This window comes from Gorilla gorilla, chromosome 10 (genome assembly GCF_029281585.2).
Source record: "Gorilla gorilla gorilla isolate KB3781 chromosome 10, NHGRI_mGorGor1-v2.1_pri, whole genome shotgun sequence".
Taxonomy (NCBI): Eukaryota; Metazoa; Chordata; class Mammalia; order Primates; family Hominidae; genus Gorilla; species Gorilla gorilla.
Genome location: NC_073234.2, coordinates 52,934,452 through 52,952,886, shown reverse-complemented (window position 1 = coordinate 52,952,886; position 18,435 = coordinate 52,934,452). Strand labels below are relative to the sequence as shown.

Below are 18,435 nucleotides of genomic sequence, written 5' to 3'. Positions count from 1 at the left end.
CTGAGATTCTGTTCCTGCTGCAGAACTCAGAGAAATGTCTTTTAGAAGGAGAGAAAACAGAGGAAAACCAGCAGCTTAACAAGTGTTGAAGTATTGTTAGATACTCTAGCAAATCCAAATTGAGTTCTGGGGAGGAAGGCATGTTGGGAAAAGAGTAGACAGTCTTTAAGTTGAGTGGTCCCACTGATTCAAAGTGTTCTTACCTGAAATTCCTTTTAGGACAAAGTCCTCCCAAAATTGATTATAATGAGTTTGTAGTTTTTGCCTTGAATTGATAACCTATTTTAATTTAAAAGATAATCTTATGTTAATCCTCAGTTAAATAAGTGTATGAAAGCATCCAGCATAGGGCCTGGCATAGGATAGGTACTCATCACTGAGAGTTAAATATGTGTATAATTAATTCCCGATGGGGTGGTAATGTGCTATAGCAGAAAACTGCTGGACCAGTATGTAGTAAGACCAGGATTCTAGTCAAAGTTCTGCTAGTCCGACCTTTGCTGAGTTATTTCTTAACCATTTATGGTCTTGGTTTTCTTCTCAGTAAAATGTTGGGATTGAGCTAAAATGATTTCTAGGTGATTTAAATGTCAGTAAAATGAAAAGGGGACTTAAACATCATGGCATAATGGTTTGCTTGACAAAATTCAGCAATAAGGAAATTATCTTCTGAGAAAGTGCCAACTCCTAAAGAGGAAATTATGAAGATTGACAGATTGCATAACACAAATACAAGGAGATGGAGAAGGCTAGATAATGAATAGGTCTTTTGCTTTTCTTAACAATAACAACATGTATTGAGCACTGTGTAACAAGTACGAAACAAATGTATGATTTTAGTTCTGAATGCAGGGGTTAAGAAAAGTGCAGGAGTAGTTCTCATGCCATAGGCTGACAGGACACAAATGATCCTGGGGAAGTAAAACGTCAAAGTAGCTGATTGAAGGAAAGAGTAGCTGTTTTCAGCTGAAGTCAAAGGAATGGGGACATGGAAGTGGCTGGGAAGTACTTTGTATTCTTAAAGAGGTAAAAGTGGCAGTGGGAAGGTATTAGAACCTCCTGGGAGCTTTCTCCAGGTACACCTGACCAAGCTTTTCCTCAGGAGAGTCTTGTATCTCCTACAAGCGGCAACAGGGTATGTGTATTTAAAACAGACCAAAAAAAAAAAAAAACACCAAAAAACCACCCTTAAGTGATGCTAATATTTACCCTTTCACACCCTTGAGAATCACTGCTTTAAGCCTATGGAAAGCCTAGTAACCGCAGAATTCTTGCAGCATTATCTCATCTATAGATGATCAGAACTTGATATTTCCCCATGTTGTAATTAAGTTTACTATGCACGTGAATGTGAGTGGAAGAATGCCTCTGAAAAGAGGCAATGAGAAAATCAAACATTGTCTATTGAACACAATTAGAATAAAGTTAATCAAGTGCCCTGATGATAGCCAGATGTATTACCCCCTTTATAGTCTTAGGATGTTTTTACCTAAAGAACCAGTGAGAGAGGAGGCAATTAGAGGCTGGCTAGGTAGATAGAGAGGGAGGTTCTCGGGAAAGAGACAGCGCCAGTGGGACCGCACCTGTACCCTCCCTATGGTGTAACTAGCAGATGGAAATGTGGTTAAGAATTTCCTCTTATACCAGGATGTCTGCTCAGAAGGGACTGTCCCAACTTAGGCACAGGCACCATAAATCAACTAAATGTCCTGAACATGACCCAGAGCTAATTGTAATATCATTAGCACTGTGGTTTGGGTGCCTCACCCCCACCATGGGTTTCGCTAAGGTGCTTGGGTAATAACCAAGATGGAATCACTATGGTGCAACACCCCCGGGGGAACTTTACCCCTCCCATTATGACAGAACCCACAGAAGACTTCTTTTGCTACATAAAAAACCCAGAACTCAGCCTCATTTCTGACAACCCACTTTTGAGTCCCCTCTTGCTGCTAAGAGCTTTTCTGTTGCTTAGTAAATTCTACTCTGCCTTACTTACTCTCTGGTGTCTGCTTGCCTTCTTCTTGGTCATGGGACAAGAACTCAGACCTCGCTAAACTAAGGAGTAAGAAGGCTGCAATACTAGGTGGTCTAGTATTAGCCTTTTTCCTCTAAGGTAGGATGGGAATGATGCTGGGAACAATTTGTTTTCTAGATTTCCTAAAAATCATCACACTTATATTTGTTTTATGATGGTTTCTTCATTTCAAACTTTCATTCATTCAGCAAAATGTATCCAATTTATTAAGTGCCCACCATATGCAAGAACAGTAGCAGACATGAGAGACCCAGACCTTGACCTTAGCTAACAATGCTCATTTCAGATTATTTTTCATTGATAAGCTTTAGGGTGGCTGTACTCCGATGAAATATAAGAAATGACCATATCTCATTAGCAAGCCACACAGATTGTGAAGATCATAATGTTGGCTGGGTACTCAGCCAGAGGCATTCCCAAGAACAGCTAATCTCATCCCTAGTATTCATTCCTTAATGACTAAGTGCCTGCAAGATTCTAGGCCCTGTGCTGAGAATACTAAAATGGATAAAACATAATCTCCACTTTTCTGAGCTCACATTTGAGTGAGACATTTGGGTATTTAACTTTAGTCAGAGCAAATTGAATGAACCTGACCTCAATTCTTTGCTTTTCTTTTACCTCAACTGCTTAATGTAATGCTGATCACATCATTGTTGGATTTGAGTTGTAACAAATGTTCAATGTCCTCTAGAACAAATATTCAATGGTTGTTTGAAAAACACTTAACAGAAACAAAAATGTCCTTTTAAAAACATGAAAAGGTCCAATTTAGAAATGCATGTTTAAACTATACTACACATTAATACCAAAAAAATAGTATTTTTAATCAGATGGGCAAAAATCCAAATGTTTGAGAGCCTACTCTACTGGTAAGGCTGTGGGGAAACAGGCACTCATATACAGTGTTGGTGGGAGTTTATACCATCCCCGTGCCTGCCATGTTTCTAGCTAGTGGGCAGTCATAGTGGCTGTGTTTCTCTTTTCCCTTTTCTCAATTCCCTTACCTCCTTCCCTTTTTGGTGATGGAAAAGACCAGACTCCAAGTGGCTGAGGGGAAGCGAGAGTGAACACAAGAAAATAAGGAAACTTATGAGGCCCAAGGGCAACAAAACAATCTGGCTGGGGTAAGGAAAGCTGCAAGGCATCTGAAGATCATCCCCTAAGCAATAGGCTTGAGGCTTTTTAAGGCAACTCCTGTAGAGGAAGAGCCACGCCTTTGACTTTCACTCCACACAGGCCCTTCCTGTCCAAGAGGGGAGGCTTTGTCACTGAGTTAACGGACAGTGGCTTCCAACCCTACCTCCACACCTGCTTTTCCATGTTTTCTCCTCCAACCATTTCCTACCCTATCCTCTCAATCCCAGGAATATCCAGTTATTGCAAACATGCCTCTAAGGGGTCAAGTCACACTCACTACCGCCACCACTTGGTGGCTCCAGACTCGAGTTCAGCACTCAACAGATCTTTAAGAGCAGGGTCAGCCCTTGCAGGGCCTTGAAACTGAGGGCCTCCTTAAACTCATGCTGGACGATCTCCCTAGTCCTGGCCCTGCTCAGCAGTCTGCTGCTGAAGTGCTCCCTGGGAGCAGACCACCAGCCCAATCCTCCAGCCTCTCCAGGTTGGATTGAGTGTCTGGCTGACTCAGGAGCATCACATGGGGACCAGGATGCCAGAGGGAGGTGGCGAGGCCCAACCTGTTGCTTCTGGAGGCTTATGTTTCAGGCAGTGAGACGAGTTGGTTCTCAGAAGATTCTGCGACTTATCTTCTCCCGTTCTGTGGTAGTCTTTCTTGTCAGGAGCAAAGAGCAGGAATGGAGGGAAAAGTGAAGAAGACCTAGAGAACAAATAAGTGACACAGCCAATACATCTTTTATTCAACTGACAGGGACCATAAGTCCCCTGTTGGGTAACCCAAGGAAGTTCACAGTTCATCAGAAGGAACCAATTCAGATAATAGCTAGAAATCTGATAGGCATGGAGCAGTTGGGCTGCATGGCAAGTGGGCATTCATCCCCAAAGTTTCCTGGAAGAGGATGCCCAGGTGCCTAGTGGCAAGATACAAGGCAGGAAAGTGGTGGTGGGGGAGGGCTTGGCTGAAGAACACACTGAGAGCAGGAGCAAGGGTCACATTTGATCTCCCAGGCCTGAAATTGCCAGTGCCTGGCACATAATAAGGACACAAAAAATTGCTTGTAGAATTGAGAGTTTGGACTGGGCGCGGTGGCTGAGGCCTGTAATCCCAGCACTTTAGGAGGCCAAGGTGGGTGGATCACGAGGTCAAGAGATCGAGACCATCCTGGCTAACACCGTGAAACCCCGTCTCTACTAAAAAAATACAAAAAAAAAAAAAAAATAGCCAGGCGTGGTGGTGGCCCCTAACTCTGGGGGCACCACTCTGGTGGTGGGCGCTTGTAGTCCCAGCTACTCGGGAAGCTGAGGCAGGAAAATGGCGTAAACCTGGGAGGCAGAGCTTGCAGTGAGCCGAGATCGCGTCACTGCACTCCAGCCTGGGTGACAGAGCAAGACTCCATCTCAAAAAAAAAAAAAAAAAAAAAAAAGAATTGAGAGTTTGATTCTCAGGAGTCACAGGAGACTGGAAGGAAGTAAATTAAAAATGGTGAAAAGTGGAAAACAACTTTGGAAGTTACCTGATGGGAAGAAGAACCTCTAGGGAATGGAGTAGAGGGGCCAGATTTGGCAGTACTAGGCAGGGGGTGGAGTAGTGGTGGTGTCCTGTGGGAGTGTGTATGAGAAAGGGGCAGAGTGGTGAGGTGGCTGATGAACTGCCATAGCCAAACCAAGAATTTGGAGGATGAGAGTGGGAAGTATGAATTGACCCCTGCTTAGTAGGCTTAAAGCTGATAGAAAAGAAACTGGACAGTAGGCAGAGGAATAGGTAGTAAGTGGGCTCATGATGGAATAGAATTGGCCAGAAGCTTGAAGAGATAAACTAGAATGGAAGAAGGAATGGGGGTTGGAGAGAACAAATGCCCTTGGAAGGGCATGTTATTGCTCAGTCAGAACAAAGCAAAACTCAAACAAACAAAAAAATCTGAAAAAGAGTATGAACAAAGAGTAGAGGAAGAATGCTGCCTGTTGGGAAAAAGGAGGTGGTGGCAGGAAAGAGGGAGGCAGCATGAGGCCTGGAGTTGAAGAAAGTCTCAGCCTTGGGGTCTAATCTTTTGACCTTGGAGAAGACCTGTGGGCAGATTTATAACTGTCAGTTCAGTCTGTCCTCATAGGTGTGCCTGGGAGAGGAACTGGAGGAGGTAGCAGGGTCAGAGACTGCAAGGCAGATTCCTCCCCACAGCCTGAATCTGTCAGAATCTTCTAAGCAGCAGAATGCATTTTGGGCACCATGGCTTCATTGGTTACAACCTCTACCTAGTAAGCAGAGTCTGGATTTAAATCTTGCTTGTGTCAAATCTTACTAGAAAAACCTAGTTCTCTCTTAATGCCCTGGAGACTCTGATGTTCCTGCTGCCCTTGCCCATAGGGTATGCCAAATCATGGTTAGAAATCCCTTCCATGGCCCCTCGTTGGTCTCTAATCCAATTTTTATGTTGGAAAACATGGGTTCTTAAGGGCTTGGCATGGTAGGCCTTACTCTACCTTTGTGCTAGATGCCCACTCCACCTGCCTCTTATTAGAAGAGCCAGTGAAAAGGACAAGGCAAAGAAGAATCATTTCCTTGGATGTCAGTTTTTCAGTTTTACATTGGATTTTCCACCTTTGTTTATTCCTTTCTGTCCTTTCAGATTTCTGGACCCAAGTATCCTCAGTGCCCATATTGGAAGCCCCAGCCCCAATGAATCATAGGAGCTTGGTAGTTGCCCCACCATAGTTTCTGATATTGGTGACTAGCCCCAGTTCTTTTACTGAGTTAAGAGTGGAAGAAGACCTTGCAACTAAGGGGAATGGAACTGAGGTCTAGCCTAGTGAGGCTACAGAGAATAAACCTGACAACAGGAGTGTGAAGATCCATCCGAAAAGGGTGAGGTACCACTGCTTGAAATATGAATCCCCTAGCCAGTGGTTCTCAAACTTTAGCTTGTATCACACATCCTGGAGGGCATTTAGTTAAAAGACTGAATGTTGAGCTCCTTCCCGAGTTTCTGATTCAGTAGTTCTCCTGGGGCGGGGACTAAGAATTTGCATTTCAAACAAGTTTCCAGGTGATATTTATGCTGCTGACCCAAAGACCAAATTTTGAGAGCCACAGTTTGGTATGGCTCACAAGGGAAAAGAGGAAAATTTTGCTAGCTCAGGCTCTCTAAGGATCTAAAGGAATGGATTTCACTTTTCTGATATTGCCCAGCCCCACCCACTCCCATTCAGTGCATGCATCCTAATACAGAGATGGAAAGAACTGGCCTTCTGGCCTTTGTAGGTCTGAGTCAGGACCTGCCCTTGATGGAAATAGGAAACAGTGATTTGATGGCAGGAATGTTGGAAAGGGAGGAATTTTGTCCCAAATTATCACCTCTTTAGTTCTCTGAAGCCATAACATTACTTTGACAAGGGAAAAGTTTTTCCTTCCACAATTAGAACTAAGGAGTAAAGTGTAAATAGCCTTGTGAAAAGCTAACACTTTTGGTTACGGTCTCCTATGCAAGGGATTCTTTGAAAGATACTATGTTGGGGTGGAAAGGGGAGGATACTCAGAATAGGGTGGAGGCACCACAGATGGAAAAATGTGACAGGTTCCTGAAGATGATATCCCTGTTTTACATTTTGCCCAAAGAGAACACAGAGACTCTTTTTATTTAAAGGGGACGGGGTGAAACATGAACGTTTGAGGCTGATTCCCTGTGGGAAAAATCATTCAAATCTATTCACTCATCTGATGGCTGTTGCTTGTTTTATTTTTCGTCCAAGAGAGGTGGTGTTGGACCGAGGTAGAGAAGACAGTGGTACACCAGAAATAACCCAAAGGATTGCCCCTTCTGTAGAAGGCCCTTAGACTCCATGATGCCTTTCAGCTGGGTGCTATACTTGCACCTAACTCTGGGGGCTTCACTTTCTATCCCTACAATTACTCAAGCAGATAAAAGGCTGGATGTTAACATGTAGTTATAAGGGGCGTGATCTAATAGTAAGGAATATCACTTCCCACAAGTCCTTCAAACAAGATTTGTGAGGAGCTGGATTTGTCAGCATGTCAGATCTTTTTGAAAACCAGAGAGTAGAATGTAAGCAATACCCTTGTCGTAATTAAAGACCAGACTCTATCCTTATACACTGATGCCTCTGGTACCTTAATCCTTAAAATATTTAGTGACCCTTGCCTTCTAATTCTTGACACAAATATATAATGACCATTTTAGATCGGGGAACTCCCTTTCTTTGAAGGCAGTTTAGGGATTCCACAGATGGGCTGTGAACCTGCTAAATGTGTATGGAAAACTGAGTGAATTACAAATGTCTTTTTCTCAAAAGTGCGTTTCTGGTTTCTGTCAGATTCAACAGGTCTGTACCCAAGACAGGTTCTGAACCATTGCTTATGCAGAGCTTTTAGTATTAAAGAGGGAGAGTAAAAGAAGTGTCAGAGTCCAGATTTATCACTGAACCCAATACTTTCTTACTCCCTGGGGCATCTCCTAATACTGATCCTAAAATGCTCCTGTTTCTGAGAAGCTAGGGCAAGACCTGCCTTACAAAGGCCAGCCATTTTGCCTTATTCATAGGATCATAAGCAAGAGAACTGCATTCCAGGAAGAATGAAGGAAGAAGGAAGGCTGCTCACAGTAGCAGAAGGGAGGCAGGGGCCAAGCTGTTCAAGTCACATAAACTCTAAGAAGCCCAGTCAGCAAAATAAGTCTATCTTCAATTCTAGTTGAGTCCAGGACTCTGAGGAGCTGTGATTCACCCAGTTTTTCCTGCAAAAGGCACAGTCGCTAAACTAAATTGGTGCAATTCACTTCCTCTTGCCTCTCTGGTTCATTCCACCAATTGTGGTTGAGAAACACATCTTAGGGAAGAAACAGTATCTAAGCATTAAAGAGAAAATATCCCACTTTGCTCCTCTTCCTCCCTAACCCCAAACTGCTCTTACATACAAGATAATTTTAAAATTATAAGATTGGTATTAACACAATTATTGATAAAGAGAAACAATGACCAACTCATCAACTAACGATGCTAGAATACTTATGCAAGCCCTAGAGTTAAGGGTCTTAGTGTGGACACCTTTCCAGAATTGGAAGGAAAACCAACCAGAAAGCTTATTACCCTGCATCAGCTGAAAAGCTAAGCCACAGCCATTTTCCCTAAAGTTCTGTTTCTGGGAGAATGAGATCTTCAAGAATAACTCTTGCCCCTTGATGAGGCAGTCAAATTCAAACCAGTGATGGCAACAACTTGCAAACATGTAATTCCTGCCCTAATTTTCCAGCACTTAAAACAAAATCCCCACTCAATACAAAGTTTCTGTGTGCCTCTTGCCTGAAATCAACAAGAAACAGCTCACCTCCCCAAAGACTCCTCTTTCTCTGCCAGGGTAAAAGCAATCTGCAGCCCAGAGATTCAAACCGAGACATACACATCCACAATTGTCTTAATCTCAGCAGTACTGGGAAAGCTTTGTACTCAACTTAACCTGTCATTTAACCCTTTCCACTAGTGCTCCCTTAATCAGACTGCTTCCTGTCTTGAAACAAAGAAAAAACCCCATATAATCCCCACTACCCTCATCCCCAGAACACAGCCCCTAGAAAACCTAGCTTGTACAGTTTGCACATAGCATGCTGTCTTCAAAGACCCTGCACACAAATACACAGACACATAAAGACAGTCAAGAGGAGAGAGGGGTCTGTTCAAGGGGATAAAGTTTTTTTTGTTTTTTTGTTTTTCTGTGTGGGCCTGGGTTATTTGGGGGTATTAGATCATCTGTTAGCCTTGTAGTGTGATCTCTCAGCTGGATATATGTATGTGCAGGATGAAGGGAGTAGGAATAATGGGTAAAAAGGTTATTTTTTCAGCAGGTGAGGGTGAGAGGTGATGTATATACTGCTGATTGGCATAAGGAAGACAGACCCACACAGGAACAAGGCCTGGCCCCCCTGGCTTTCATATGGATAAAAAAGGGGGCTCTGGATGCCTGATCACTATCTCTTGTTTCCTTGTTACTCTCTAACCCAGTGTTCACCAGAGTGTTTCATAGTCACCAGTTCTGTGGGATGTAAATAGAAAGGATACTGAGGTCAAATACATTTAGGAAACACTGCCTTAATAGAAACTTCAGTTTGGTCTACTGCAGAAATTTTCAGAGCCTTTAATATTCTCAAATGGCCTTTCTGTCTATATATAGAGAAAATATAATAGTAACAGTATGCAAGAGTGATACTCAAAATGTTTAACAACTGGTATAGCATAGACTCCAACCAATCAGAATGGATTTCAGCCATAAACTGCCAGTACCACTCTCCTCTTGAGAACAGCTCAGGCTGAATATCAGCCCATGTAGGATGCATTGCTTCCCAAAAGTTTTGCCCAAAGAACTCTATTTTTATGTGCTATCTCACAGAACTGGTGAGAAATGCTCTGGCCATTGCTGGGACCTCATCTTTCTAGGGATGGGGTCAGGGCTTATGATTCTGGCCACTGGGGTTCAGGAGAACGGCAGCCCTGGCAGTGACTCCTGGTAGCACCGGCTGATAGACTTGACCATAGCTGTAGTGGAAACAGATTTCAAAAGACAGATGTTCCTCTGTCCCAGCTGTTCCGGGGACTTTGTCCCTGGTGGGTGAGCAGGTGCCTGTCCAGGTGATGTTTTCGGCCAAAGCTCTTCTCACAGCGAGGGCACTGGAAGGGCTTCTCCCCAGTGTGGGTCAACCAGTGTCTCACAAGGTGGTGCCTTCGGCCAAAGCTCTTCCCACATTCAGTGCACACGTGACACTTTGGCACTGGTGGGGCACGCTGCCGTTTCCTTGTGCCAGGGCTCTCTCCAACCTCTTGGCCTTTGCAGGATTTGCCTTCTGCATGCACTCTCTGGTGGCTGGCCAGATGGGAGTTGCATCGGAAATTCTTACCACACTCAGAGCACCTGCTGGGCTTGTCATGTAGGTGGGTTTTCTGGTGCCTGATGAGGTGATGTCTTCGCCCAAAGCTCTTCTCACACTTGAGGCAGCTGTAGGGTCTCTCCCCAGTGTGTGTTTGTTGATGCCTGGCAAGGTGGGAGCCCCATACAAACTGTTTCCCACACTGGGGGCATGTGTGGGGTCTTAACAGGGAATCCATCTCTGTGCTACACAGCAGGTTTGAGAAACTATCTTCCTGAAGAAAAGGGGGCCCCAGGAGCATTCCTCTGGAGCTCCTGGGCATGGAATCCCAGCTCTCATCATGCTCCGGGTTCCAGAGAACAGTATCTTCAGACACGCTGGATAACATTCTGGGAGGTTCTGCTTCTAGTTCAGGGGTATCCCCCTCATGTTCACTTCCATCTCCTGCAGAGAAGGGGAAATACCAACCCCAAGAGAAGAGTCACAAGAGAGTGCTTGAGGCCTAAGTCACAAATGAGGTTGTCTGATACCTGCCAGAGCCCAGACTTGACCCCAGAAGGGCTGAGAGAACATAGTCTAATGTCGTACAAGACAGTGCAATAGATATAGAGGTTAAAAGCCTAGGCTTAGGAGGCAGATTACCTAAGATGGAGTCTCAGCTTTCCCACTTAACTTCCCTAAACCTTCATTTCTTCTGTAAAATTGGAATAATACCTCTCTCTCAGGCGGTTATAAGATAGATAGCACAGAACCTGCACATAGTTTAAGTACTTAGTAAATTGTATATGTTATTGTTATTATTTATTACCATTATTTATTTACTACTGTATATTACTATTAATCAGCATCTTTCTATCTAAGCATAGATGGAGAGAATTACAGAATGTGCCGCAATTGTCACTGGCTGAATGACACCTGTCAGCAGTCCTCAAGGCATTCCTGAAATGGGTGGGAGGTTGACAACAATATCAACAATAACAACAACTAACATTTATTGAGTGCTTATTATGTGCTTGGCACTGTTCTATTCTAATAATCTAATATATTCATATATTTTTCACAATAATTTACAGATGAAGAAAACAAAGGGAGTTTTATTACTCTTCCAAGGTCCCACAAGTACAGCCCAGAATTCAAATCCACAAAATGCCTGCTACATCATTCTGTTACACTCCCTTGCTTTTGAAGAAAAAAAATCTCTAAACCTTTTGTCTCTGGAACTCTCTGAGGCAGAGGAGGGATTAAACGAACATGGAATGATGATGTCCCGAACTGTGAAGGAAGTGGCTGAAAGCCTATTCTAGGTTCTTACCTGTATATGTGACCCTCAGAATGTCCCTCTCCTCTAAGTCCTGGGGGTCAGGGACCCATTGTTCTTCTCCTCCTTCTAGTTGAGAAAGCATGTCCAGTTTGGGAATTGGAAATCCTGCTCGTGGGAAAGGAAAATAGAGCTGTCAATTAGTTCAACAGCAATTCTATATTTCTGAAAAAAAAAATACAAAAAAACTGTTTTCTATTGTTTGGAACTCTAGACAAAAGAAGGTCAAGAAAGAAACATATCCCCACCCCAACCTCTTCCCCCACCCATTTCTGTTAAGTCCCTCTTCTCTGCCTAGAAAATCACTCTCCTTCCCAATGAACCTGTTTTCTTCCACTCAGATACTTCCAGCCCAGCTGGCCTTTCTGGGCATACCTTCACTTTAGTCCTACTACGACAGTCCTGCTCCCTGCATCCCTGTCTTCCTCTACATGGTTCCCAAGTTTACAAGGACCCAGTTCCAGTTCTCTCTGCTTTATGAGAACCTCCTAATTCCCAACCAAGAAGAATCTCAAGTTCTACTCCACAATTAAGCATCATTTGCTTTTTTACTTTTTTTTTTTTTTTAATGATGTTTACTCTCATTCTCTCGGGATTGGCCCTAGTGTTCTTTCTCCAGCGGAAGCATAGACAGATTCCCTGCCACAGAAAGAGTCCTAGACAGACACTATCCAATAGCCCTGAAGCAGATGGCTCCGTCCTCCCAGAGTACAATCTTCTAGTGGCTGGAGAAGGTCATGCTTACTCAGAGAGACTACTATCCCACAGTTTTCCTGCATGACATATTCTCCATAAAAGTCTGTCTGAGAGGGGTCCAGGCTCCGCCACTCCTCCTGAGAGAAGCACAGTGACACATCCTTGATGGTTACCAGGCCCTGAAACAAAATGTAGCATCTTCTGTCAGCAGCTGTTTTTTAAGGAAAATGTGATTCAGTATGAAAGGCTAAGTTAGTAGAGGAGAGAGGGTGAGAAATGATCTGAGAAAAGAGCTGCCCAGAAGTCCCTGGGTAGGGCACATAGTTTTGGTAACAGGGAAATGAGGAGAGGAGTAAAGGTAGATGGTCAAGGAGTGAGTGAGTGTAATGTTACTGGAGGAATTTCCCAAGTGGGGCCATGAGAAGCTGGAGGCACCACAAACTCATCACCACCTCTGTTTAGCTACAGGTGTCTACTCAGTCACTTCTCCCTGGCCTTACTCTTTTTATGAAGAAATTGTGTACCATTTCCTCCTTCTTCCACTGGACCTTGCCTTTTCTATCAGCACAAAATGCTACAGATAAAACATTCTTTCTTGCCTCCCTTGCCACAGAATTTTTTTTTTTTTTTTTTTGAGACGGAGTCTCACTGTCGCCCAGGCTGGAGTGCAGTAGCACAATCTTGGCTCACTGCAACCTCCACTTCCCAGGTTCAAGCGATTCTCCTGTCTCAGCCTCCCAAGTTGCTGGAATTACAGGCACCCACCACTACACCCAGCTATTTTTTTGTGTTGTTAGTAGAGACGGGGTTTCACTATGTTGGCCAGGCTGGTCTCGAACTCCTGACCTTATGATTTGCCCACCTCGGCCTCCCAAAGTGCTGGGATTACAGGCATGAGCCACCGTGCCTGGCCTTATCTTTATATTTTTAGGCAGCACAGTATGGTGGTTAGGAGCTCAGAATCTGGAGCCAAGTGACTCAGCTTCGCCACTTTCTCACAGCATGACCTACACAAGTGCCTTAATCTCTCCCTGCCCCATTTCCATCTGTAAAATTGGATAACTGAGTTGTTCTCAGAATTAAATGAGTTAATATACATAAAGCACCCAGAAAATGGCATACATGATAAGCACTCTGGGGGTGTACTCTATTAGTACTAACACTATTAGTATTAGCTTTCCACAGCTCTCCTATTGCCTTCTGAATCTAAACCTAATTTCCTTTCTAGCTCTGCCCCTCTTTATATCCTTCTTCCTCTTCTTTTCCATAAATGCTCCCTCATCTACCCAATCCTTCCACTTTAGGTTCTTCTAAGCTTTCTTCAGGTCCTCTTTTCCTAATCTTTCCAGATTTATTTCTTAAAGGAAGGTAATTAATTATTCTTAAAATCCTCCTGTGGATAACAAACACAGCCATCCATTAAAAACCCTAACCTTGGCCAGGCACGGTGGCTCATACCTGTGATCCCAGCACTTTGGGAGGCTGAGGTGGGCAGATCACCTGAGGTCAGCAGATCACCTGAGGTCAGCAGTTCAAGACCAGCCTGGCCAATGTGGCAAAACCTTGTCTCTATTACAAACACAAAAATTAGCCAGGTGTGGTGGCATGTGCCAGTAGTCCCAGCTACTTGGGAGGCTGAAGCACGAGAATCGCTTGAACCCAGAAGGTGGAGGTTGCAGGGAGCCAAGATCATACCACTGCACTCCAGCCGGGGCAACACAGTGAGATTCTGTCTCAAAAACAAAAAACAAAACAAAACCCCAAAAAACTCTAACCTCAAGGAATTCCCTTTCTTGTGGGTCCATTTCATTTTTCAAGGGTCTTATGACCCCTTGGAAAGGGATAGAATCTATTCAGTTATAAGATGAACATACCATTGATGATCATGTGAGCCAACTCATCAATGGGCTGATGCGAAAGCAATACAAAGGCAGCAGTGATGGGACCACAGGAGACGCCAAGGGAAGCAGAGCTCACCTGTGATCCAGCCGCAAGAAGTGCAGCTGCCATCTCCCAGTCTCCAGTGTTCCCCTCCTGGGGAATTGCAGGAACCCAGGGAGCAGACTGAGCTGATAAGGAGAGAGAAGAAACATTAGAGAATAACTATCCACCCTTTCTCAATGGGGCCTGGGCCCCATTTTAGAGAGGCTTAAGGGTCACATCTTCTGTATCTATGCCCATTGGTAAAACTCAAATGCATAAATGTAGATGAGAAGGCCATCACTCAAAATGTTCTGAAAGGGTATCAGATGGCTTTTAGTTAGACTAGCGATAGTTTGAATTTACAGTACTTGAATGTAATTTTCATCTAGTAAATTACATCTTACTGAGTGGGTTATCCAACAGTAATCAGGTTGCTGCCACTTCCTTCATCTCCCTCATTCAGTATCACTAATTATGCATTTGCATGTGGAGGGAGTAATTATGAAGAAACAAGAGAAGCCCAGTTGCATGGTTTGCTGAATTCAGGAGCCTATTCTGTACCTGTGACCAGGGCTCAGAAAGAATGGGCTGGTCCTGGTACAGGTTATGCTATTTAGTCCATGGCAATTTGGAGATTTTTAACCCTACTTTTGGAACAAATATTAGGAGACTATGCACTGTGCTTCCCACACACTCTGTGAGTTCTCACCCTTCTCCTGAAGGGACTGTGGCTCCTCTTCAAGGTCACAGCACAGGTGCTCCAGAGGTCCTGGTACTGTTCTCCATGGCCGCTCTTCCTGGCTTCCCCTTTCCACCTGGGGCTCTGCTCCATCCAGCTGTACATTCATTGATTCCCATCCTGTCCCCAGAGCTGCTGTCTGTTCTGAAAGCATTTCTGCTGCAGACCCAAATTGTGACCTGGAACAAATTCATATCAGCAATGCCCATGAAAATGGGAAAGGAGTGATATTCCTAAGGGAGTTATGAAGAACAGGCCCAGGGATAATAGATGAAACTAGATAGGAGGAGCTTGCTGGAAGATGAACTTTAAAAGCTTGATGTGTTCCGATCAACTGAGCCTGCACCAAGCTTCTTGGAGGAACTAAGAAATTGGCAGGTGCTACGTAGCAAAGCCACTAACTGGTATTTTGTGGACCTCATTATAGAAACAGAATATACCTGAAGGTTAGAAGAAGTTCATTTAAAAAAAAGAACTGTCCTGGAAATTCAAAGGCTATCCATTTAATTTCAAGCACATGAAGTACAGGAAAGTAAGCAATTTGGAAACATACAGGAAGAAATACACATAGACCTGCACTCAACAAGATGGATGTAATCACACAGAAGATTTTCTGCCACAAATCACAGTCTCATCAGTTTAGAATGAAATGATTACTATAGGTAAAAGTCCCAACCAAGGGGTGTATTTGTATCATGAGGCTGGGCCAAAAGGTACCTCACTTGGGACAAGCCTCAATAAAAAGGCACTTGGTCTACCATCCAATGAGAACTGGTAGTAAATATGGTAGAAAAACTGATAACTTGGAAAGCGGGTGTTAAGACTCCAAAGTAATCCTAAGAGGTAAGAGAAATTGTTGGTCAGTGAGGAGCTGAAGTTTAATCAGGAAAAGTAAAAAGGAACAGAGTTTGAACCAGAGCTGGAAAAGGGGGGAAGAACTGCTGCTAACATGACCCAGAAGAACAAACCTGTTTATTTGTCAGGCACCAGTCAGATCTCATTAGAAAAATATATTCAGTTTGAAAGAAGCATATGGTGAAGCCAGTGTGTGTTCATCAGAAAACATCAAAGTCAAGAAAGGGATGGGAAATACAGCCACTGGGAAAGTTAAAAATGTCGGATGTAGTTTTCTCTGTCTGGAGAAGAAGGCTGATGAATGATGCTACTAATGAATAAAAACAGAGGTCCCTTCTATCTCTATATAGGTCAAACAGAAAAAAATGGGTCTTGATTGCAAGAGAAGAGATTTAGGTTATTTTTTTTTAATTCTTAATAATCCTGCAGTGTACAATACCAGATAGTGGGCTCTTCTTTTTCTTTAGACAACTTAAGAGCAGGATGGGTCACACTTCTGTTGTGATAGGGCTTTATGGCAGAGAAATAATCTGAGACTCAGAATCTTTCTGTTTGGCAACATATTTTGGGTATTCTTATTCAATATCCAAACAGAGTCTGTGAAAGGCTTCCAAGAGCAGTCAGAAACTTGGTAACTATCCTGGCTTACTTACATCCTTTCAATAACACTTGCAAGAACCTTGAAGGCCAGGGTAGGTAATCACAGATGTCAAGTCGTCTATTTTCTTGCCTATTTGTCTTTGACAAAAGAGGTAGGTGGGAACCCTAAGCCCAATGCACAGGAAAAACAAATTCCCCTTTTATCTCAGAAGTCCAAAGATGGCTCAGGGCCTCATGGGAGCACCCTGGACTGATTCCCAGCCTAGGAGGTTTCCTTTTCAGAGACTTTTCATGAGAAAGGAAAATTCTTGCTAAAGCAATAAAGGGAAACTTCCATTTTAGCTCTCTTCTCTGAATTCCAGCTCTGTATCCACTTTTAACACACAGGGCACTAATTCTCCCTCTTCGTCCCATCTTTCTGGTTCTCTAGCTCCTGTGCAAATCCTCCCTGAAGGCTTTACCTCTAGCTACATATCTGGACACTTGTCTCAAACCCTTTCTCCATCTCCCCCAGGTAGCAGAGTCTCTTAATGGGAAGCCTCTTTGTGCAGAGCCCATTGGGCCAGCTGTAAGTTTTTCTATACCACTGATAGAAATCCGTGGAAGCGCTAGCAAAAATCTCAGCAAAGGATGGGATGGGTACCTGTCCTCAGCTTGCATTTCCTAAGATATTCACGCAGAGCCAGCACCTGGGCGGTTAAGGTGGTAGCCCTAACCTCATTTCTCCTGGTTCCAGGATGATCCCATGCCCACTGCAGTGTGGGTTCTAGGGCTTTCATTTCCCCCTTTTCTTCACACATATGGGTAGCAAGGGACCTGCAAAAGGAAGTTTTTGATGAACAGAAAAGGGGCCATGTTATAAAAATGAGTAGCCCAAGGGCACACGGACGAGTTGGCTCCGTCCATCAGAGAACCCTGGCCCCTGCCACGGGTAGGGCATGGGCGGGACGGGAGCCTGCTCAGGGGTAAGGTTGCTTCTTCCCTTCTTCTTGTCACAGTGCCCCTGGAAAGGGTCAGATTTCAGAGAATCCGAGCAAGGCAGAACTGGAGCAGGGGAAGTGAGGTCAGAAAACAGGTTTCCCATGAGCTGGGGCATGAGCAAGTGAAGAGAAAGGGAGCCACGGGGTAACCTGTGCGCGAGTGACAGCGGCGGGAGCCCGCAGGGCCTGACAGTTGCGATGGGCACGGGGAGACAGGGCGAGAGGCGGGCACAGAATGTCAGCGGGGCAGACCCCCGGGAAAGGCAGCAACCCGGAAGACGCGCCGATCCTCCTCCCAGCCCCTATGGGTAACCGAGCCCCCACCAGCCGCCCCGGGAAGCCAGGCGTCCCACCCTCCAGCCGCAGCTCCCTCCGGCCCGGCTCCACTCACCCCCGGTCGGCTTGGCCCGCGGCCCGGTGCCTCCCTCCCGGGCGCCGCCTGCCCCTCCCCTCCGCCCTCCGCTTGCGTCTGGGAGCCGGCGGCCGGCGGAGCCAGCGACAGGCGGAGACGGCGGCCCGGCGGGCGCGGGCGGGGCGGGGCGGGCACAGGAAATCCCCGCCCGCTTCCGGGGCTCGGCGGCGGCGGAGGCGCGGGGAGTGGGAGGGAGAGGAGTGGGAGGGAGGGAGAGGAGTGGGAGGGAGGGAGGGACGGGAGGGGGCGGGGCTGCGGCTCAGGCGCCCCCAAACGCGAACCCGGGACCTCCGCGCCCGCCGCCGTGGGGAGGGTACGGCCCGAGACGCTTGGAGGGTGGCGGGCGCCGGAATCGCAGCCTGCTGTGGCCACTTGTTCGCACTCTTGCCTGACTGACCATTTTCCGCTCTGGCTACTGGGCCTCCCACGGAGTTCTGTCCTCAGGGGTTCATCAATTACCTGGAATTGCGTAACCGCCCGTTACAGGCCAGACCGAGGCCGAGAGCGATTTCTCCAGACAACAGTCTGGAATTCCTCAAGGAGCGTACCCTCTAGTTTTCACGACAGGATAAAGGGCTTGAGAGAGCACTGAGGAGGAGTCACTCATACTGCCTGAGGGGAAGTCAGGTTGCTATCTGAAGTAGGCCTTGCGGCTGCTGTCCCATTTGCGGGAGCCGTAGCCACAGGTGACACCTGAGCTCTCGAAATGTGGCTGGTCTGAATAGAGATGTGTTCTAAGATTTAGAAGATTTAATTTAAAAAGTGATATTTTGGGTATATTGGGTTAAATATATTAAAATTAATTTCACCTGGTTTTAACTTTTTAAATGTGGCTACAAATAGTTTTAAAATTACAAATATGGCTTGCATT

General features: G+C 45.1%; 1 protein-coding gene across 8 annotated transcripts; it reads right to left on the bottom strand.

Annotated features, from left to right (window-relative positions):
- Positions 1–1,323: 1,323 nt before the first annotated feature.
- On the bottom strand, positions 1,324–17,702 carry ZNF641 (zinc finger protein 641). 8 transcript variants are annotated; one of them, XM_055357344.2, is made up of 7 exons: positions 17,506–17,550; positions 16,816–16,988; positions 14,688–14,896; positions 14,033–14,124; positions 12,105–12,234; positions 11,354–11,467; positions 6,767–10,485 (listed from the first exon to the last, which is right to left on the bottom strand). In XM_055357344.2, the coding sequence occupies exons 2-7, from the start codon at positions 16,830–16,832 to the stop codon at positions 9,731–9,733; spliced, it is 1,317 nt and encodes a 438-aa protein (XP_055213319.1). In that variant the 5' UTR covers positions 16,833–16,988; positions 17,506–17,550; the 3' UTR covers positions 6,767–9,730. The 8 variants fall into 8 exon arrangements, with proteins under 8 accessions (XP_063550097.1, XP_063550096.1, XP_055213319.1 ...); XM_063694027.1 differs by lacking the exons at positions 6,767–10,485; positions 16,816–16,988 and adding an exon at positions 1,324–3,875 and having other exon boundaries at positions 17,544–17,702; XM_063694026.1 differs by lacking the exons at positions 6,767–10,485; positions 17,506–17,550 and adding an exon at positions 2,220–3,875 and having other exon boundaries at positions 16,816–17,461.
- Between the last annotated feature and the right edge of the window lie 733 nt (positions 17,703–18,435).